Source organism: Bos indicus, chromosome 7, assembly GCF_029378745.1.
Source record: "Bos indicus isolate NIAB-ARS_2022 breed Sahiwal x Tharparkar chromosome 7, NIAB-ARS_B.indTharparkar_mat_pri_1.0, whole genome shotgun sequence".
NCBI lineage: Eukaryota > Metazoa > Chordata > Mammalia > Artiodactyla > Bovidae > Bos > Bos indicus.
Window position 1 is genome coordinate 40,304,183 of NC_091766.1, and position 23,354 is coordinate 40,327,536.

A 23,354-nucleotide genomic window follows, 5' to 3' on the forward strand; every position below is an offset into this window, starting at 1 on the left:
GGGGCCCTGCTCTGCGGTTCCACGGTGATCTCATAGGGCTTATGGCAGAAACCTGTCGGGGCGTTATACCGACCTGCCAATGCCAAGAGGCACCCAATGTCTCCTTCGGGAACTGACCAGAAATGGGCAAAGCGTGTGGACCGAACTCTCCTTTCTCGGTCAAACTTTTCGGTCTCTTTGACCATTTCATAACTCCTTGGGAATTAGAAGTACTAACCTAATCTATCGGATCATAGACTTTCAAGGGACTTGTGATCTATACTGTTATTGTATACTGTGATTTAGGTCCCAAACTTGGATCGGTAGCCAATAAAGTGCCTAGTCTCGCTAGGAATCCAAAGTTCGGAAGCTAGATGGAGCTCTAGCTCCCAGAACATCTCTGAGGTTACAGGTTACTCAGATTGGGACTGCAATGGTTTTTTTCCTTTGGTAACGCCAGCTCTTAGTGGATCAGAGGAGGCTGTTATACTGGTGTGGTGATGCTTGGAAAGAACATCTCAGTTTTATGTTCGTGTAGGTCTTATTGTAGTCAGGAAATACTCAGGGTCGTGCACAGGCACTCAGGTGACGAATGTTTCCCCCGGTAGTCTTAGCTTGGGAGGCATTCCGGAAGGTTACTCTGACTCACCCCGGGTGACATCAGAGGCAAGCAAGGTTAAAGGTGAAGAGCTGGATGTCAAGTAGGGATGCTATCAAGTCTACCCCTGGTACATCCCCACCCCATCTCGGTGGTAGAACCGGGAGGGACGAGTACGGTGCCTGCGTCGGTAAGGGACAGACTAAGTCCAACCAGGAAGGAAAAGCTTTTGGTGTAACGTCTGTCTACACCCCCATCTAGAGCAGGGAGGGACGCCTCCGGTAGAAAAATGGCCTTGGTCGCTTTTTTTCTCTCTTACAGATGGGAGCTAACAATTCCAGCCTCACTCCTTTGAACTGTATCCTGAAAAACTGGGATAGATTTGATCCCCAGGGCTTAAAGAAGACACGCCTGGTCTTCCTATGTGATACTGCATAGCCACGGTATCCATTGGAGGCGAACGGTGGCCAGTTGGAGGGTCTCTTAAGTGTAATACTGTTCTACAATTAGACCGGTTCTGTAAGGAACAAGGGAAATGGAAATGTAGCATATGTGTTGCCCTTTTTCTCTCTGCAAAATATGCCAGACTTATGTCCTAAGGGTATAGATTTGGCGTGAAACCTTCAGCTCCCTCCTGTCCTCTTACTTTGCCCCCATACTGGGGACTCCAAATTGGGATTCAAACTGCCCACATGGAGGTCCAAACAACTCCTGTCTCAGTACGACCTCAGACTACTCTGATTTCAGTAGAAACTCAGACCATCGATGTAAGAGATGAGATGGAGGACAGGAGACAAAGAGAAGAGAAAAAACAGGTTTCTCCAATCTATCCCTGGGATCATATGCACAGAGCAGCCAGAGAGACTGAGGAACAGTCACACAAGCTGTTGCCTCTTTATGAAACACTCACTGGGAGAAATAATCAGTCTGTGAGAGTCAATAAGCCTTTCTCTTATCAAGAAATACAAAGAATCAAGGAGGATCTGGGAGACTATTTAGAGGACCCAGAAAAATATATTAGAGCTTTTAAAGGTGTTACTCTGCTTTATGACCTCACTTGGAAGGATGTGATGTATATCTTGGGACATACACTGACTCCTGAGTCAAAGACTCGAGTTTTGGAAAAAGCGGTTGCTTATGGAGATGAATGGCTTGGTAATGAATCAGTAGGGAAGAAGGAGAACGAGATAGCGGCCCTCCCCACTGGGAATCAGGCAGTCCCAACTATAGAACCAGACTGGGACTACAACACAGCTAAAGGAAGATGGGATCAGAGTCATTTTTTTTTAAATTTTATTTTATTTTTAAACTTTACATAATTGTATTAGTTTTGCCAAATATCAAAATGAATCCACCACAGGTATACATGTGTTCCCCATTCTGAACCCTCCTCCCTCCTCCCTCCCCATACCATCCCTCTGGGTCGTCCAATAGCAAATGAAGCAACTGACAAACAACTAATCTCAAAAATATACAAGCAACTCCTACAGCTCAACTCCAGAAAAATAAATGACCCAATCAAAAAATGGGCCAAAGAACTAAATAGACATTTCTCCAAAGAAGACATACAGATGGCTAACAAACACATGAAAAGATGCTCAACGTCACTCATTATCAGAGAAATGCAAATCAAAACCACTATGAGGTACCATTTCACACCAGTCAGAATGGCTGCGATCCAAAAGTCTACAAATAATAAATGCTGGAGAGGGTGTGGACAAAAGGGAACCCTCTTACACTGTTGGTGGGAATGCAAACTAGTACAGCCACTATGGAGAACAGTGTGGAGATTCCTTAAAAAACTGGAAACAGAGTCATTTTGTTAGATGTATTCTTGAAGGACTTAGGCAGGCGTGTTCTAAGCCTTTAAACTGTGGCAAATTGGCAGACATAGAACAGGAGAAGGAAGCTCCTGGTAAATTCCTAGATAGACTGAGAGAAGGCCTTCGCAGATTCACTGAGATTGATCCCAAAAGTGAAGAGGGAAAAGTGATCTTAAAGGATAGATTTCTCACTCAGTCGGCTCCAGATATCCGCAGTAAGCTATTAAAACGGGAGTATGGACCAAATCAGTCTTTAGATACTCTGTTACAACTGGCTCAGACAGTCTATTATGGTAGGGAATATGAGGAAAAGAAAGGCAAAAAAAGACAAAGGAAAAGGCGGAAGCCTTCGCCATGGCTATGAAAAACGTTCTTAAACAGCCTGAGAAAAATGCCCAGAGGGACCTAGGTGAAAAGGGATGGGCTTGCTATTACTGTGGAAAGGAGGGGCACCTCAAGCGGGATTGCCCTCAGGCATCTAAGCCGTCCCTGGCTCCATGTCTGGTCTGCAAAGGACCACACTGGAAGAGAGACTGCCCCCAGAGGTGTAGGTCTCCGGGGTCGGACTCTCAAGACAATCAGGACTGAAGGTGCCCGGGGGTCCCCACACAAGCTCCCATCCAATCCGTCGATTTTCTTTTAGATACTGGGGCAACTTATTCTGTGCTTACTGAAGCCCCTGGCCCACTTTCTTCCCGATCTGCTTCCATAATGGGACTGTCTGGACGAGCCAAAAGGTATTATTTCAGTTATTCTTTATCTTGCAACTGGGATTCTGTGCTGTTTTCACACGGGTTTCTGATCGTGCCAGAATCTCCCTCACCCCTTTTGGGAAGGGATATACTGAGCAAGGTCCATGCCTCTGTTTTCATGAATATGGAGCCCTTCCTTTCTCTCCCTTTAGTTGAACAAAATGTAAAACCTAGAGTATGGGCTGATGGAAAATCTGTGGGTCGAGCACAAAATGCTATTCCTGTAGTTAAGCTCAAAGACCCACACGTACTTCCACATAAGAAGCAGTATCCACTGAAACCTAGTTAAGGACGGGTTAAAACCCATCATCAAAAATTTAAAGGAGCAGGGACTATTAATTCCCTGTAACAGTCCTCGCAACACTCCTATTTTGGGTATAAAGAAATTGAATGGTAAATGGAGACTAGTTCAAGATTTACGAATAATAAATGAGGCTGTAGTTCCTTTACACCCCGTGGTGCCTAATCCTTATACTCTATTGTCTGAAATTCCTAACGGGCCAAATATTTCTCAGTAATTGATTTAAAGGATGCCTTCTATTCAGTGCCTTTGGTGGAAGAAAGTCAATTTCTATTTGCCTTTGAAGACCCTACACAGCCAGCTTCTCAGTTAACCTGGACAGTTTTGCCCCAGGGATTTCATGACAGTCCTCACTTATTTGGACAAAGTTTGTCACGGGATCTACAAAACTTTAATAGTTCTGAAGCGGTGGTGTTACAATATGTAGATGATATTTTGCTCTGTGCTGAGACAGAGGAAGCTTATTCGCAAGCCTCAGAAGATTTCTTAAACTTTCTGTCAGGCTGTGGTTACAAGACATCAAGAGAAAAGGCTCAGCTTTGTCAACAATCGGTTAGATATCTGGGCCTAATCATATCAGAAGAGACTAGGGCCATAGGCCCTGAGAGAATTAAACCTATACTAAATCACCCCCTACCTATGACTTTAAGACAATTGAGAGGATTTTGGGGAATCACAGGTTACTGTCGCATTTGGATTCCGGGTTACGGGGAACTTGCCCGGCCTTTATATAAACTTTTAGCTGAAACTCAGCAGGCCCAAACTGACAAACTTGTTTGGTCTCCAGAAACTCAAAAGGCTTTTAAGGTTCTTCAGACTGCTCTCCTGCAAGCTCCAGCTCTGAGCTTGCCCACAGGGTCAGAATTTAATTTGTTTGTCACTGAAAGAAAAGGTGTGGCATTGGGAGTTTTGACACAACCCCGAGGGCCTCACCAGCAACCTATTGCTTATCTAAGCAGAGAATTAGATGTAGTTTCACGTGGATGGCCCCACTGCCTAAGAGTAATTGGGGCAGCAGCTTTATTAGCACCTGAAGCTTTAAAAATAATTAATGGACGAAACCTTACTGTACTGACTTCTCATGATGTGAGTGGAATCTTAAATTCTAAGGTTAATATTTGGATGACAGACAGTAGGCTTCTTAAGTATCAGTCATTGTTGTTAGAAGGACCAGTAACTAAGCTTAAAGTTTGTGGAAATTTAAATCCTGCCACTTTCCTTCCAGAGAAGGAAAATGAAACACCTGATCACGATTGTTCTCAATTCCTAACTTTAAACTATGCAGCTTGGGAGGATCTAAAAGATACCCCATTAGACAATCCTGACATGGAAATATTTACAGATGGCAGTTCTTTTGTTCAGGATGGAAACCGTAAAGCAGGTTACGCCGTGGTGACTGCTGAACAGGTTTTGGAAGCAAAATCTCTCTCCCAAGGAACCAGTGCTCAGTTAGCGGAGCTTGTGGCCCTGACCCGAGCTCTAGAGTTAAGCAAAGGGCAGCGGATGGGCCTGATAATCTATGTGAGTCTACTTCTGCTGACTCCAAAAATCCTGAGTCTGCTGTTTGAGCCTCAAGACAATGCCTTCCTGTCCTGGGCTCACTCCTATGCTGCATTCCACAATCGGTCTAACTGCTGGGTCTGTGGAGCACTCCCCTCTTCATCAGTGGAAGGCTTCCAGAGGTAGACATCTCCACTTCAAGGAAAAGACTTTCTCCAAGTCTGTGAATACCTTCGACAACAATCACATGCAATGCCTCTTCTTCATCTGATGACATCTACCAACCATAAAATGGACAGATGCAACACGTTGCACTTTAACTGTGGACACAATGTGACTTTTAATTTTGATTCTGATTGTTTTGTTCTTGCTGTCTGCACCCTGCATCTGTAACTGTATAACTGGATTTGTTTCTAGCCACATGAAAGCTTTTAAGTTACAAATGGTTGCTCAAATTCCTGCTACTGCTGTAGCTTCCTCCAACTACTCTTTGGGGCCCCTGGATCAGATATCCTCAATATGAGGATTAGGAGAATATGTTGCCTCACCAATTTAGGGACAACGCCCCTTGTCAGCTCGGAAGTAGTTATGGACCGAGAACGATGCCCCTTTTCCCTGGGCAACATAATTCTCCTAAAAGAAAAGGGGGGAATGAGAGTTATTTCCTAGGCAGGTTGATAGGGAGTCTAGGGGTCCCCAAGGAGAGAAGGGTCTGGAATTCTCAAGGAGGAAGAAAGGACAAACTTTTTCTTTCTCCACATTCCTTAGGATTATATAACAATAATGTATCCTGCCTAAGGACAGTCTTTGGATTCAACCTTCTGTTATCTTAAAATGTAAATTATGGGAGTAGACCTGGTCTTTACAAGGGTGTATCTTGCCTGAGGACAGTGTTATCTTAAAATGTAAATTATGGGAGTAGGTCTGATGAGGTCTTTACAACCTCCAGACATTCTTTGGATTATATAACCTCAGTGTTAACACTAGCAAGCGGGTATTCTTTCTGCCCCCTTCTGATGCCTATGTCAGAAGCTTTCTCTATCTCCTTTATACTTTAATAAAACTCTATTACACAAAAGCTCTGAGTGATCAAGCCTCGTCTCTGGCCCCGGATTGAATTCTTCTCCTCTGGGGGCCAAGAATCCTGGTGTCTTCGCGTGATTCAACAACAACCTTTCAATACTTTGGCCACCTGATGGAAAGAACTGACTCATTGGAAAAAACCCTGATGCTGGGAAAGATTGAAGGCAAGGGGAGAATGGGATGACAGAGGATGAAATGGTTGGATGGCATCACCAACTCGGTGGACATGAGTTTGAGCAAGCTCCACGAGTTGGTGATAGGGAAGCCTGGCTGCAGTCCAGGGGTCACAAAGAGTTGGACACGACTGAGTGACTGAACTGAACTGAAAGTTTATGTGCCTGATGCACAGTGAGGCCAAATAAAAATAAACATTAAAGTTTGGAGCAAAGAAAGATTTACTAAAGGGCCAGGCAAAGAGAATAGGTGGCCTAGGCTTAAAAACGTTGAATTCCCCTATGGTTTAGGAAGGAAAATTTTTATAGGCACAATGTGAGGTGATGTGTGACTTTCTTCTGATTGGTTGATAGTGAGATAACAGGGCAGTGCTCCAGAGATCTTTTACTCAGCAGGAAGTTACCATCTTCCAGCAGGGTAGGGCTTTAGTTCCAGCAGAACTTAAAGAAATTGTTATTATATTTCTTGAGGGGGAACCAAGACAATGTCCCAAGGCTGCACTATTGTTTCTTGACCACTCCTCCCTTGTTTCTGCATTCCCTCCTTTTCCAGATTAGCAAATGCTTGGATCTGCCCTTTTGAACTCAGGGAAGGTAAGGAGGCTGAATGAAGCCTCAGTTCAGTTCAGTTCAGTCGCTCAGTCGCATCTGACTCTTTGCAACCCCATGCACTGCAGCACATTAAGCCTCCTTGTCCATCACCAACACCCGGAGTTTACTCAAACTCGTGTATGTCGAGGCGATGATGTCATCCAACCATCTCATCCTCTGTCGTGGCCTTGTCCTCTCGCCTTCAATCTTTCCCAGCATCAGGGTCTTTTCAAGTGACTCAGTTCTTTGCATCAGGTGGCCAAAGTATTAGAGTTTCAGCTTCAACATCAGTCTTTCCAGTGAATATTTAGGACTGATCTTTAGGATGGACTGGTTGGACCTCCTTGCAATACAAAGGACTCTTAAGAGTCTTCTCCAACACCACGGTTCAAAAGCATCCGTTCTTCAGTGCTCAGCTTTCTTTATAGTCCAACTCTCACATCCATACATGACTACTGGAAAAACCATAATCTTGACTAGATGGACATTTGTTGGCAAAGTAATGTCTCTGCTTTTTAATCTGATGTCTAGCTTGCTCATAACTTTTCTTCCAAGGAGTAAGCATCTTTTTATTTCATGGATACAGTCACCATCTGCAATGATTTTGGAGCCCCCCCAAATAAAATGTTACTGTTTCCACTGTTTCTCCATCTATTTCCCATGAAGTGATGGGACCAGATGCCATGATCTTTGTTTTCTGAATGTTGAGTTTTAAGCCAACTTTTTCACTCTCCTCTTTCACTTTCATCAAGAGGTTCTTTAGTTCTTCTTTACTTTCTGCCATAAGGGTGGTGTCATCTGCATATCTGAGATTATTAATATTTTTCCCAGCAAACTTGATTCCAGCTTGTGCTTCCTCCAGCCCAGCATTTCTCATGATGTACTCTGCATATAGGTTATATAAGCAGGGTGACAATATACAGCCTTGATGTACTCCTTTTCCTATTTGGAACCAGTCTGTTGTTCCATGTCCAGTTCTAACTATTGCTTCCTGACCTGCATACAGATTTCTCAAGAGGCAGATCAGGTGGTCTGGTATTCCCATCTCTTTCAGAATTTTCCACAGTTTATTGTGATCCACACAGTCAAAGGCTTTGGCATAGTCAATAAAGCAGAAGTAGATGTTTTTCTGGAACTCTCTTGCTTTTTCGATGATCCAGCAGATACTTGCAATTTGACCTCTGGTTCCTCTGCCTTTTCTAAATCCAGCTTGAACATCTGGAAGTTCACGGTTCACATACTGTTGAAGCCTGGCTTGGAGAATTTTGAGCATTACTTTACTACCGTGTGAGATGAATGCAATTGTGTGGTAGTTTGAGCATTCTTTGGTATTGCGTTTCTTAGAGATTGGAATGAAAACTGACCTTTTTCTGTCCTGTGGCCACTGCTGAGCTTTCCAAATGTGCTAGTGTATTAAGTGAAGCACTTTCACAGCATTATCTTTTAGGATGTGACCTTTCAGAAAAGGTCAGTTTTCATTCCAATCCCAAAGAAAGGCAATGCCAAAGAATGCTCAAAATACCACACAATTGCATTCATCTCACACGCTAGTAAAGTAATGCTCAAAATTCTCCAAGCCAGGCTTCAGCAATACGTGAACCGTGAACTTCCAGATGTTCAAGCTGGTTTTAGAAAAGGCAGAGGAACCAGAGACCAAATTGCCAATATCTGCTGGATCATCAAAAAAGCAAGAGAGTTCCAGAAAAACGTTTATTTCTGCTTTATTGACTATGCCAAAGCCTTTGACTGTATGGATCACAATAAACTGTGGAAAATTCTGAAAGAGATGGGAATACCAGACCACCTGACCTGCCTCTTGAGAAATTTGTATGCAGGTCAGGAAGCAACAGTTAGAACTGGACATGGAACAACAGACTGGTTCCAAATAGGAAAAGGAGTACATCAAGGCTGTACATTGTCACCCTGCTTATTTAACTTCTATGCAGAGTACATCATGAGAAACACTGGGCTGGAAGAAGCACAAGCTGGAATCAAGATTGCCAGGAGAAATATCAATAATCTCAGATATGCAGATGACACCACCCTTATGGCAGAAAGTGAAGAGGAACTAAAAAGCCTCTTGATGAAGGTGAAAGAGGAGAGTGAAAAAGTTGGCTTAAAACTCAACATTCAGAAAACGAAGATCATGGCATCTGGTCCCATCACTTCATGGGAAATAGATGGGGAAACAGTGGAAACAGTGTCAGACTTTATTGTTTTGGGATCCAAAATCACTGCAGACGGTGACTGCAGCCATGAAATTAAAAGACGCTTACTCCTTGGAAGAAAAGTTATGACCAACGTAGATAGCATATTCAAAAGCAGAAACATTACTTTGCCAGCAAAGGTTCGTCTAGTCAAGGCTATGGTTTTTCCAGTGGTCATGTATGGATGTAAGAGTTGGACTGTGAAGAAAGCTGAGCGCCAAAGAATTGATGCTTTTGAACTGTGGTGTTGGAGAAGACTCTTGAGAGTCCCTTGGACTGCAAGGAGATCCAACCAGTCCATTCTGAAGGAGATCAGCCCTGGGATTTCTTTGGAAGGAATGATGCTAAAGCTGAAACTCCAGTACTTTGGCCACCTCATGCAAAGAGTTGACTCATTGGAAAAGACTCTGATGATGGGAGGGATTGGGGGTAAGAGGAGAAGGGGACGACAGAGGATGAGATGGCTGGATGGCATCACTGACTCGATGGACATGAGTCTGAGTGAGTTGGTGATGGACAGGGAGGCCTGGCATGCTGTGATTCATGGGGTCGGGAAGAGTCAGACACAACTGAGTGACTGAACTGAACTTAACTGATGCAAAGCACACAATGCTTCCTGGTTTTCTGTCTCATGAATTCCCCTCAGGACACACAGTCAGGAGAGTAGGGGGTGGGGATGGTAGGGCTACAGTGGCTGATAGCTTGATCCTTGTTTACAGAATGATAGGCAATATTCCCTATCCACAGTGGACACCCACCCAGTTGGTGTTAGAGCAGTGGTGTCAGGATAGCAGCAGGCTCTTCTCAGCATCTGGACCCAAGCTGGTTTTCAGGAGTCCAACAGGAGTCCATTCTCTCTTGGGAGGCCAAAAGTGACAAGGTGCACATTGCACATTATCAATATCCCACTCTGTATCAGATACTGAGCTGACAATGTAGACAGATAAACTCAATGAGATTTCTGCTCTTGGTGATTAGCAGTGGAGAAAGCATTGAGCAATCTCCTTCCCAACTACAGTGTGGATCTATGCCACCCTCTCTAAACTCCAATACTGCCCACCTGCCTAGCACTTTCTCAAAGGACAGAGTGTGCCCAAGCCAAAGTTATGTGTTGTCTGTCATCAAAGGTAACCACATGAAACTCTCCAAAGGCATGAGAGAAAACTTTAAGGATGCTGGGGCCCCTGTTTCAGTAGCTTTACGGATGCTGGGGCCACTGTTTCAGTAGCTTTAAGGATGCTGGGGCCCGTTTCAGTAGCCATCTTTGCTGGAACACCTGGTTCTGCATCTATAAATTTGGTGAGTTCACATCTGGTTAGATTTTTGGCTTCTCGAGCAGATGGTTAAAGGAAGTTGCTAGTTACGTTTTCAGATCATGACTCCCATATCATCTTGAGATTAGGCAAGCCATTCCAGAAAAACATGCGTGGCAAAAAAGGGAGTTCAAGATAAATTTGGTCCAGCCACTCAGCAAACCCACACCCCACACCCCACTCCCCCTATCTGCAACCTGACAGCTTAAAGTTTGCTGAAGATGAAAACTGTTGGTGTGATTCCCATATGAGTTTACATACTTTTCCACCCAGATCTTCTTCCTCAAAAATACTCAGGGAAAACACTTAAAAATGTGTAGAAATCTCGTTTTGGATTTACCTTTGATGGACTAGAAGCAGGCTCCCATCTCTTCTGAGCACCCAGACACCTTCAAAGGGGATGCAGCTTGATTTGGATAGGATCAATTTACCCCAGCTATTAAATCTGCACTTTTTCATTTTCAGGGCAGGTATCCTGGCCCCTTTATATTTTGACAAGATGTAGCAAGACCTGTATATAATAGGCTAGTATAGACACAACTGTATCAAATTTTTTTTTTTTTTAATGAGTGATGGAAAAGGTGATGCCATTTACTTACATGCTAAGAGTACAGTCCTTTGACTTGTGAAGGTTACCAACCTGGCTGTAACACTGAGGTAGAAATTGTTAGGCAGTTAGTGTAGGAACTCTGAGACCTCAGCCTATTTCAATAAACATCCCACTCCATTAACCTAAAATTATATCCTTTGTCCCAAATTCCTGGCTCTCAGAGAAATGTGTTCTGGGTCTGATAAATTATCAGCACTCAGATCCAGGAAAGGTAATTAACTTCTGTTCCATATGCCTGAGGGAAAAACAACTGGTGATCATTAATTTTTAGCACATACATCCGGTCCATTGTAAAATGGCTGGAGGTCATATAAAAGGGTCATGGTTGGCAACTAAATGTCTAAGACAACTTAAAACTTGAGGATCAAAAGATAACTCAGGAATGCTACAATAAAAATTGTGACCTTTAAGTTGATTGGTTAAAAATGACACATGCTAAGGGTAGAGCCAACCAGAAACGTATAGATCAATACTAGTAAGAATATAAACTACTACAGACAACGCTTTCAGGGGACACTTCATCCCCTATCAATATCTACGCTGAGAGTTTTGTACTTGTCTTCTCTCTGAAATAAATTCTGTCTGCTTGCTACCCTGAGTGTTTGCGTGTTTGTGAAGTTCTTTCTTTAACTCTGAGAACAAGAACTCAGATTCCCGTTTCAATATCCTTGGCTATAGCCTAGATACAAAAGGGAAGCCTGGCCCTTCCCACTTATATATGAATCTGGTCTTCCATTTCGTCTGCATTTTTTTTTTTTAAATGGGGAATTGATAACACTGCAATGTACCTTGGTGATGATATGCACATTAATCATGGTACCTTGGTTGTTGACTATGATTTAGAGAGAGGATAAAATTCCCAGTCTGTATGGGATGGTCAAAGCAGGTTTGGATGGAACCCAGGGCTTTGTACTTGATGAACTTATGGCCCTTAATAACTAGCCAGCAGATGCTGGATGCCTTAGATGTGGGATGAGGCAGCAGGAGAGCCTGTCATCCAAACTTCATCCTGATGTTCATTTCCTGGTCAAGCACAGGTTCACATGTTACCTAATCTGTAGACTTGTTTGCATTGGAGCACTGGTGGGCATTGACTATTACTTATAAGATAAAACAGCATTAACTTCTGTTGCTAACAGAAAAACACCTGGGCTTGTTTGGTGGAACGGGGTGTGTGTGGGAGGGGGAGGTGACATAAATGTCATCAAATTCCCTGTATTACACTGCAAGCAGAAGTGTTTGTGCCTGATCAAAATTCTGCTTTTGGTAGAGGATGGAAACTATCCCATGGCAGAAAAGCAACCAGGACCAATCTCTAAGTCTAAGGTTGGCACAGACTTGTGCCTTCTCTTCCACTTGTATCATGATTTTGTTGATTAAAAAAGACGCACAACTTGAGAGTTTTGAGATAAGTTTTATTTCAGGGCAAAATGAGGACTGCAACCTGGAGGACAGCACCTCAGACAGCTCTGAGACTGCTCCAAAGAGGCGGTGGGGGAACGGCAATACATAAGATTTTGGTGAAAGGGGAGTTCAATACAATGAAATGTTCACTTTATGAAAGTCTTTCTGCCAGTCATGAGGAGCTGATGGCATCATTTAGTGATTTAGTGCTTTTCAAGATATGAATAGATGCAAGGGTTGGGATCATGAAATCAGTTCCTGAAAAACTATCTGAAGACCTGGTTCCACGAGATTCCCTGGAGCACAAAGTGCCTCCATTCCATCCTGAACTCCCTCGGGGTGTTGAAGGTCAACAGCTGCAGCGGCACAGGGTTCAATGTCCGCAGAGGCAGATCCTCTTGTTCAGTCACTGGCAATGCTCTTGGCAAGTGCCAATTTGTAGTTGACAACTTATTAGCAAGGGACCTTTCCACCATTGGCTTAATCTTGGTTTTTCCCAGCTGGGGCAAGAGGTTAGGAGAGGTTGTATGAAAATGGCTGAAGTTGGGTGAAACAGCTAACAGCTATGGTGCGATCAGGAGTGTATCCTAATCCTGCTCCTGGTTACTGGGATTTCCCTAGTGGTCCAATGGCTAAGATTCCATGGCCCAGGTTTGATCCCACATGCCACAACTAAGAGTTTACATGTAGCAACTAAAGATCCTGCATGCCAGAAAAACCCCACATACCACAACTAAGACCTGGTACAGTCAAATATATATATATATAAACAAAACATTAAAAAAAAAGTAAGTCATTACTTCCTCTCTCTTCTAAAAAGAGAGGTAATCAGATCAGGTGACCAGAACTACCTATCTGAGGCCTAAAAGTTTTATAAGGTGATGTCTGACATCCAGAAGGGCTATTTTCAGCATCCTCCCACTTCAAGTTCTTTTCTAAAACTTATATTTATTTCACTGTGCTGGTTTTCCTTGCTTTGTATAGGCCTTCTCTAGCTGTGGCGAGCAGGGACTGCTCTCTAGTTGTGGCGCTCAGGGTTCTCATTACGGTGGCTTCTCTTACTGTGGAGCACGGGCTCCAGAGCACAGGCTCAGTGGTTGTGGTGCACAGGCTTAGTTGCGCTGTGGCATGTGGGATCATCCAGATCAGAGACTGAACCCGAGACTCCTGCATTGGCAGGCGGACTCTACCACTGAGACACCAGGGAGCCCTCAAGTTCTCTTTGTCAGGCCAACTGATGAGCTCTCTCAGCTGTGCTACTCATACTGTTTTAATTGAAAAGTCAAACACGAATATTAATTCAGCAAGTCAAATTTTTATTTTGCACCTGTGAATTTATGGGAACAATGCCAAGGGATCAGAGGAAGGGGGAGGACAGATACTTTTTGGATGTGGGGTCTGCACATCCACGGGAAGGTACACACACAGTTCATCTGTCTGCCCAGCCACCCAGGAAGGGAGGGGAGGAAGGATGAAGTGAGTCGGTTCTATCTTCTGGAGAAGGTTTTTCCAGAACCCAATGGTTCCTCTGCATGGGAAGAACCTAGGATTTGAGCTGCACCATCCAGAGGGGCTTCTGAATCCAGGGGGAAGGTGAACTTCTGATTAGCTAGGTACCCTGGTCAGGTCTGAGTCAGTGAATTTGATACTCCCTCACAATATCTGGTGGGTACTGATAAGATATATAGCCTCCCCATGGGTTTCAATTCTGTTACACCCCCTTTTGTCTTTCTTACTTATGATCTGATTTTACAGATAAAATATACTAAATAGACCAGTTTTCTTCTTTTATACAAATATCTAAAGTGGGTGAGTTCATAACTTCCTCCCTTAATGGGACTGTTGGGCAAGAGTGCATATGTGGGTAGGGCAAATGTACACAGAATCTGGCCTTTATTTGAAATTTTCTCTTCCCTTGTCCTTCAAGATACATATTTTCCCCTTTTCTGGCAAGGTCAACCCAAGAGGGAAACTATTTAGAAAACAAAGAGCCCCAATAGTTTATTTCTTGTTCAGGGTATAACCAAATTATTTTATTGTATTTACTGTTCCTGGGTATATAGATGCATCTACACAGGCACAGAACTCATAACTGTAAAACTGTTACTATTCCATTGGCTTTGTTATCTCTTGATGTGGTAATGAAGTGACAAAGAGCAAAGGGTCTTGCATTCATTTGCCCGGCCTTACTGCCTGCTAATGGGACCTGACATATAAATATAAAACACAGGCCTGGTGGCCGGCTTTCTGAGTCAGTCATCGATACACCACAGCTTCCATGCTTTTTCATCACTGAGCTGAGCCAACCTGGCCAGTCTTTCAGGATCAAGACGATGGTTTTCATTGCTTGAGGCTTCACTACCAGTGTCACTCCCAGTCCAGAACCCCAGGCTACGAACTTTAAAGGCTATCCTGCAGAGGATCCCCAACTCTGGGAACAGAATCTTGAATCTGAGTTCTGCTTCCAATGGAACTCAGAGTAAGCTAAATCAACTTTGTACTAATTCATTTGAGAATGAGAAATATCAGCAGAACCTCAGGATTATCTAGTATTGTGGGTTAAATTGTCTTCCCATCCCCCAAATTCATATTGAAGTCCTAACCCCAGTACCTCAGAATGTGAACTTATTTGGAAATAGGGTCATTGCAGATATAATTAAGATGGGAACAGTCTGGAATCAGTAGGGCAGGCCCTACTCCATATGACTGGTATCTTTACAAAAAGGGGAAATTTGGAGACAGACACATACACAGGAACACCATGTAAAGACAGAGAAGATGGGGTGATGCTTCAACAAGACAAAGAACATCAACAATTGTCAGCAATCACTGAAGCTAAAGGAGAGGCAAGGAACAGATCCTTCCTTTACAAGAATCCAACCTTGCTGACACCTTGATCTTGGACTCCAGGCCTCCAGAACTGAAATGATGAATTTCTGTTGTTCTGAGCCACCCAGCTTTTGGTACTTTGTTACAGCAGCCTTAAGGAATTAATACAACTGGCACACGAAGTTAATATATATATAGAATGACTTCACTAAAAGTTATGTTTCTCCTGCTCAGCTCAGCTCAGTTTCTCCAGACACAAGAACTTCTCATTCATGGGACCTGAGCTCTCCTTTACGGGACCTGAGTGAGCTCTCCTTTCCTAGACATGACACAATGGGGAAGGGAAAGTTAAGCGCCTTTCAAATGATGGTGCTGTCACTTCTATCCCACAACCGAGTATACCAAGGACCTTCAAGGTACAAAGAAAGGACACTTTCTTTGTAGTGTGTGCCAACAAACAAATTAAAATGTGGGCTTTAACGTGGGCTTTGCCATGAATGAGCTCACAATTCCCAATAACCAGTCACCACCATAAAAGAAAGACTTCCCTTTGGCAAGCTATAAAGTCCCCCACAAAGGCTTCTGAGCCTGGAAGGGCCATCTGATCATTCTGAGGTGTTCTTATGGACCAGATGGTGCCTGGGACACAGACTTCTGATGACGTGACATGGCTTGGTGTGCTTGGCCCTGCTGCCCTTGTGCCAACAGGTCCAGCCCCACCTTACTGTCTTCCTCCTAACCTATCACCCCACCTGCAGCTTCCTGCTGTCAGGTAGGAAGAAATTACCTCCAGACGTCAGGATGGGGTAGGAATTCAGACAGGGCAGGAAGGGAGTACACTGCAAGCTGGCAAGGGACAGACCCCTCAAAGGTTTCCTGTGGTAGGGGGTACCCCAGTCCCTTCACCAGGTGGGAAGCACTGAACAGGGTTCTCTTAGACCCGAAACACCGGGCAAGTCAAAGCTGGTGCTGACACACTCTCCTGGTTTTCGGCACAGCAGAGACAGAGCAAATACTTAACTGGCCACTATCTCGTTTCTACCTGAGAGTTAAAGGTCAGGAGGACGTGGTCTCTGTCCTGGGGGAGTCTGAAACCAGTCAGTACCAAGCACAAGTGGGATACACTCTACCCACGCTGGAGCTGCACGCAAAAATGTGTGCTAAGCCCCCGACTCAGTAGGAGTTCAGAGCCTGCTTGGACCGGCGCTTCATGTGCAGGCGCTGGTGGCGGAGGAGGTCAGAGTTCTGGGAAAAGCTTTTGACGCAGTACCTGCACTGAAAGGGCTGGGACTTGTCCATGTGAATGTTACTGCGGTGCCGGGCCAGGTGCTCAGGCCGCTGGAACACCTTCCCGCAATCACAGCACTGGCAGCGCAGCTTGGCCTTGCCCTTTGTCAGCAGGTCGTCGGAATCCCCACCCGTGGTCCCTGACGCCTCCTGTTCTTTCTTCTTCACTAACTCTAGTCCGTCTGGCTGCAAGTGTATCCGCCTGTGTGAGAGCAGGTGGGAGTTGAGGCGGAAGCTCTTCCCACAAGCACCGCACCTAAAAGGTTTCTGGACCTCGTGGGTCTCCAGGTGCCCATCTAGGTCCTCGCTGTCACTGAACAGCTCCCCGCACACCGAGCACTCGTGTGGCTTCTCCTGCTCTCTGCGGCTCCGCAGGTGTCGGATGAAGTTGACCCTCCAGCGGAAGATTTTGCCACAGTTAGGGCACACGTAGGACTTTTTAGAGGAGGTCTGCACCTCACCCGCTGCCTCAATGCCGCTCAGGTGGGAGATGGGGAGGCTGTGCTGCTTCTCTGTGGGGCTCCGCGGCTCGTCTGTGCAGTAGGGGCCAAGCTGGGAGTCCTCATCTCCAGAGCTGGACAGCACAATCTCGATTGTCACCTCCTCATCCAGGCTATTCTCGGGGAATGGTGCATCACCTCCCACTACCAGAAAGCAACAAGGTGATCAGTGATGCTGCCCAGGCCACATCCGAGCCCCTGCAAACCCTACCCAAGAAGGTTCTGCGTTGGTCCAGAAACCCACATTTTTGTAAGGAATCTTCCCCTGCAGCTATCTCTGTGGTATGCCTTGTGAGAAGGAATCCCTTAGCATGGGCCACACTGCTAACCCATTCTGCATACCTCTTTCTTCTCTCACTTCCCTACCTTTTTCTCCTAAATCCCCAGATCCAGTCCTTTTATTCGTTTCTTTTCTAGCCACTGAGATCCCTCCAAGCTTTAAGACTGTATCTATCTGTGTAAGCCTTGACCATTTACACATTATTTAACTCTACCTTTCTTAATCAGACAAGGGAAAAATTGTCAGGGTGCATTAAAAGCCTTAAGACAGAGAAGGGTCCTGTATTCTATAAACAGTGACAGGAGGCTGCCAGCTACCATATTCTAGGCACTTAAATTCCCTAGGGGCTGTTCAAGACTTCTGACATGCACAAGGCCATTTGATCCTGGACACAAGCCAATAATGTACTACTTGCCATTATAAACATAGGCAAACTCAGGTCACATGCTTAAGGGCTCAGGGCTAGTGATATTGAGCCCTGCTGTGATGGTAGGGCTTTTCAAAGGCTCCAGATTACTCAAGGTCATCTCTCCCTCTCTGTATCATATCAGAGGCCAACCAACAGCCACTAGTGGTAATGCATAAAGATGCACTGGACTTTATAAACTAACTAAAGCTGGCTCAATGGATCTTGAGTCTGTGATGTTGGAAAGATGTACTGTGGGGAGGAGCTGGGTGGGCAGTGGGGACCCTGATATGAGGTCCTTGCCTGCAGCCCAGAGACCATTACACAGCTTTCCTTACAGTTGTTTCCTCATTTTTGTGAAATGAGGGGCTCAGGTCTAAAACAGGGGTGGGGGATAGTGGTGCCAGGTCCTTTGAGACAATAATAGGCATATGGTTATTCTGGACTTAACTGCTAGAAGAAGGAGAGTTGTGGCAGCTTAGGGAAGTGAGGGCAGGTGAAACTGGACAGAACCTAGCAGGAACACCCAATACCATAGCAAGCAGGAGAGACACTGGGCAGTGGAAGAGTCTATGCGGGTATTTACCCATACATCAGAGCACAAGTGTGAGGGGACTGGGTACAATGTGAAATGGGGGAGTAGGAAGGAAAGACTTGAAGATTTAGAAAATTTTCAGTCTATCTATTCTGCAAAAAATGAGAAAGTATGTTCTGGAGAGAATACCAAGCATGTGGCAGGACAACCACGGATCCTATCGACCATCTAAGAAGCCAAGAGTGGAGATGAGATAATCCAGGAATGGTCTGTAGAGGACCCTCTTGTCCGATGGCCTGGATCCTTGTAAATTTCATGGGCGACCAACAGTGTTTCTGAGAATATCCATCTTGGAATAAAAAGGAAAGAGGATGAACTAAAGGAAGGCTTTCAGATGTCAAAGGCAGTCCATGATGTCAAAGAGTTGGACAAGACTGAGCAACTAACACTACTACCTCTATCAAACTTCTAAAATAAACTAATAGAGCTATCTGGATGCAAACATGGATTATCCTTGAAAGAAAAGGAAGACAGCCCCAAAGGCAGTTCAGAGGTTGACAGAGCTGCCACTGCATCCACAGGCACATGGGATGGACAAAGCACTGAGCCAAAGATGAATCTCAAACCCTAACATCTAATGGAATTTGCCCTGTTAGGATTCAGACTTTCCTGGGAACCATCAGTCTTTCTTCTTAGATGATATTTAGATTAAGTTATGGATTTAGAGCTGATGCTGGAAGAGATTAAGGGATGTTGGGATAGAATGGATGTATTTTATATATGAGAAGTATGAATTATGGGAGAACAGAGAGTGAACGGGAACAAGTATGGATTATGGGGGAACAGAGGGTGAAGTATTACAGGCTGAATTGCACCCTCCTAAAAATACATGATGAAGTCTTAACCCCCAGTAATCAAGAATGTGACTATAGTTGGAGATAAGATCTTTCAAGAGATGATATGCAAGAGACCTCTTGGAAGAAGAGATTAGGACATAGACATGCAGAGAGATGACCATGCGAAGACGCAGGGAGAGGACAGCTGTCTGCAAGCCAAGAAGAGAGGCCGCAGGAGAAACCTCTCTACTGAAAACTTGATCTCAATCTTCTAAACCTCCACAATGTTGAGAAAATCAGTTTCTGTTGTTTGAGCCTCCCAGTCTGCAGTACTTCATTATATCATTCCTAGGAGACTAATGTAGTACATATGGGATTCATGCATATGTGCTAAGTCACTTCAGTAGTGTCTGACTCTTTGCAACACTGTGGACTGTAGCCCACCAGGCTCCTCTGTCCACGTGATTTTTCAGGCAAGAATACTGCAGTGGGTTGCCATGTCCTCCTTCAGGGGATCTCCTAAACCCAGGGATCGAACCTGTGTGCCTTAGGTCTCCTGCATTGGCAGATGGTTTCCTTATCACCAGTGCCACCTGGGAAGCCCACATATGGGATGACAGTCCCCTGAAACCAGATGAAGTGACTAAAAATGGATGCAAAGTTTCTAAAAAGGGGAAAATAATTCAACAATAATGTTGCTGTGTGCCATTGACACAACAGTGTAAAGAATTTCTAGTAGATGAGATGAGACTTACAGAGGTGTGTCCATAACACTGCAGAGAAAAAGTAACATTAGGGATGTCTCAGCTCAGCACTGAGATAATATTATGGGTGATTGGGGGAAGGTGCAGGGCAAGAGAGAAGCTAAACTGTTAGGATAACAGTAGAGAAAACAGGGAAAAGTTACTGGTTATAAGTGCTTTTACTTGTATTGTATCAATCTTCAACAATAACCCCATAAGGTAGACTTGACTATTATCTCTATCTTACAGGAGAAAAATTTAAAACAGAGGTAAAATAGCCCAAGGTTCAGGGGAACTGTGCTTAACTGGGGATGGGGATAGGGGTATGTACTAAGATTATGACTATGCTCTTCCAAGGCCAAGGAACAAAGGCTGCTTTGTATTTTCAAGAACAAAAAGCTCATGACCAGGTTGATGGCTAACTCCTCAAGAAGGGTAAGCTGTGGCTTGGGAATAAATCATTCCCTGTCAGCTGGAGGTGCTAAGGAGAGAAGCAGGAGGATAGGAAGCTATATGTAAAAAAATAAGTAAATAAAGACACCGTAACAAATATATCCTTATAACGTTAGGATGGGGAGGCTTTCTTAAGCAAGATACACAAAAAAAGAGATGAATAATTGTATTTACATATTTAAAATGTTTTTTAAAAGAACATTTCTGTGCAGACTTCCCTGGTAGTCCAGTGGCTAAGAATCCGCCTGCTAATGTGGGGGACACAGGTTTGACCCCTTCTTTAGAAAGAGCCATGTTGTCACAGGGTAGCTAATCCCATGCACCACAGCTACTGAAGCCTGAGTGCCTAGAGCCCATGCTCCACAACAAGAAAGGCTACCGCAATGAGAAGCCCATGTACCACAATGATGAGTAGCCCCTGCTCACTGTAACGAGAGAAAACTGGCAAGCAGCAATAAAGACTCAGTACAGTCAAAACTAAATAAATAAATAAAATTTAAAAATTATGTGCTAAAAGACACAAAAGTTAAAAAGTAGTAAGAATTATGTACAAATAATTAGAACAGGGTTTCCCCAGTGGCTCTGCAGTAAAGAATCTACCTGCAATGCAGGAGACACAGGAGATGCATCCTGGGTTGGGATGATCCCCTAAAGGAGGGCATGACAACCCACACCAGTATTCTTGCCTGGAGAATCCCACGGGCAGAGGAGCCTGGCAAGCTACAGTCCATGGTGTCGCAAAGAGTCGGACATAACTGAAGCGACTGAGAACGCACGCATGCACTTAGGAGGCAATTCACGGAAAAGGCAAGCAGATATGGAATAAAGAGCATGGGGTCTGGAGCCTAATCACATGGGTTCAGATCCTCAGTCTGATACTATGGGCCAAGGATTTGTGTCTTTCCAAAATTTCTATGCTGAAGCACTAATTCCCAATGTGATGGTATGTAAAGTGGGGTCTTTGGAAGGTAATTAGGTTTATATGAGATTTTGAAGGTGGGACTTTTGTGATAGGATTAGTACTTTTATAAGAAGAGGAGACAAGAGTTCTGTGTACCAAGGAAAGGTCATGTGAGCACATTAGGGAGAAGGAAGCCAACTAAAAGCCAGGAAGAGAGTCCTCACCACACACTGAATCTGCTGCTGACCTGATCTCCGATTTCTCAATCTCCAGAACTGTGAGAAATATATTTATACTGTTTAACAGAACATATCTCTTTGGTATTCTGATCTAGTAGCCTGTGCTGACTAAGATGGTATTTATCTCAGAAGGTGCATAAAGATACATGAATATAATCACATAAAGACCTTATACTGGTGCAGTGCTTGGGACATAAAGACACAGAGCTTACCAAATGTGAAGGGGGAAGGGCAAAAATGAAGAAAAAAGAAAAGGACCAAAGAGTATTCACTAGGCAATTCACAGAAAAAACACAATAAACAAGATATTCAGTCTCAGTGGTAGCATTATAATGTGTGGTTGGACTGACACAAATGGAACTGGTTGGAAGGATCCTTTGTTGAGCGTGGATGTGGCTATGCAGACCCTTCACCTGCTGTGAGGAAGTGTGGGAAGAACTACCAAAATAAAAACGATGCCTATTCTCTGCAATCTATCATCTCACTGATCTTAGATAGATAGCAACCCTTAGCTTCTTGCCATTTCAAAATAGATTTGGTATCAGAGCTCAGCAATGGGAGAGTAAAAACTCCCCTGTGGTAATGAAAATCCACATTCTGTAAGTATGCTGCCAGGGCTGAGACTTCCTGTGAGCAGGCAGAAGCAGAGAGGATTCAAACTTCATCCTGAGAATCAAGCTGAACTGGGAATAAGCCACACAGGGACGATCACCCTCGGCACGCAGAAGCAGGCTCCTCAGAAAACCAGGGCATCAAAGTTTGTGGGGAGGGAGTACTGTCAACCTAGATCTGCTGTAGATTTACAAAAACAGAAAATCCCTTTAGTCTACACAGGATATGGGGTGAATGCAAATGACTGTGAACTCTGCATGATACTAGGTGGAAATACCAGAATATCACGCAAATCTTGCCTCCAAAAGGTATCAAATTGTGCATGAGTCACTGTAGTGGATTTAAGTAAGGACTGGAGACTCAGGAGTCTAAATGTTGCTGGGCACACTCTCCAGTGGTCCTCCTTTTAGCATTCTGCTAACCTGTTCTTTAATTGCAACATTGCCCAGGGACTCTGGTCTTTATGCTCAGAGAAGAAATACACAGACCATGTGTCCAAAAGCACTATGTCAGCACCCTGCCTCAACCAACCCACAAGAGAAAGGCATGGAGGGGAAGGCCTCAGATTGGGAGTCAGCTGGAAAAGATCCTAGAAAAACAAAGCTAGGGCAAGCAGCCTCAGGAACTCTCAGGAACTGTCAGCAGAAATTTCAGAAAGTTCAATTCCTGAACCTACATCACCCCCACCACCACCAGCACAGATGTATATACATATACAACACACATGCATGCACATATATCACATATGCACAATTTCACACACACAACACAGCAGACATTATATAAACATACATGTACCACATACATAAATGCCCACAGGCATGCTCACATGTATACAACACATGCCACATACCCTGCACATGTACACACTCACACACAATACACCAAACATACTACACACACACACAGCATACATGCCATTACCACATTCATGCACACACATACACGGATGCACATGTACACATCATACCCCCATGCTACATGCACCCACATACTACACACATATATACACACTCAGGCCACACATCACACACAGGTGCACCCACCCCCACACCCTCCTAAGAATTCCTTTACCTGGGCAGGTGCTTTGAGGGAGCACTGTCTGCTGGCTTGTCTGGAACTCTGGCACCTGCAGCTCATCCCGCTTTCTTCTTTCTTCTACCTGGAATGGCTGGAGACTTGGAAAGTCTTTCCAGAGAAGAAAATGAAAAATTCATTTTTCCTGCTGCTGCAGCACTACCTGGAAAAGGCATCTTAAGAGATGTCAGGCTATGATCCAAGAGCAGGCCTGGGCTCTCTCTCAGGACAGTCTCTCAGTAAATTAATGTCTGATGAGCAAATGAATCTGCCGGCAAAATGGGCCAACACCATACACGTGGGTTTTGAAGCTAGAGAGCAT

General features: G+C 44.4%; 1 protein-coding gene across 2 annotated transcripts in view; it reads right to left on the minus strand.

Moving 5' to 3' along the window:
* Window positions 1–13,629: 13,629 nt before the first annotated feature.
* Window positions 13,630–23,354, minus strand: part of ZNF496 (zinc finger protein 496) — a 46,578-nt gene continuing 36,853 nt past the window's right edge. For both annotated transcript variants that reach the window (XM_019964783.2, XM_019964781.2), the window contains exons 9-10: window positions 23,030–23,143; window positions 13,630–17,094 (exon numbers count right to left, since the gene is read on the minus strand). In XM_019964783.2, coding sequence (XP_019820342.2) covers window positions 16,337–17,094; window positions 23,030–23,143 — 872 coding nt within the window. In that variant the 3' untranslated portion in view covers window positions 13,630–16,336. The remainder of the gene's footprint in view (window positions 17,095–23,029; window positions 23,144–23,354) is intronic.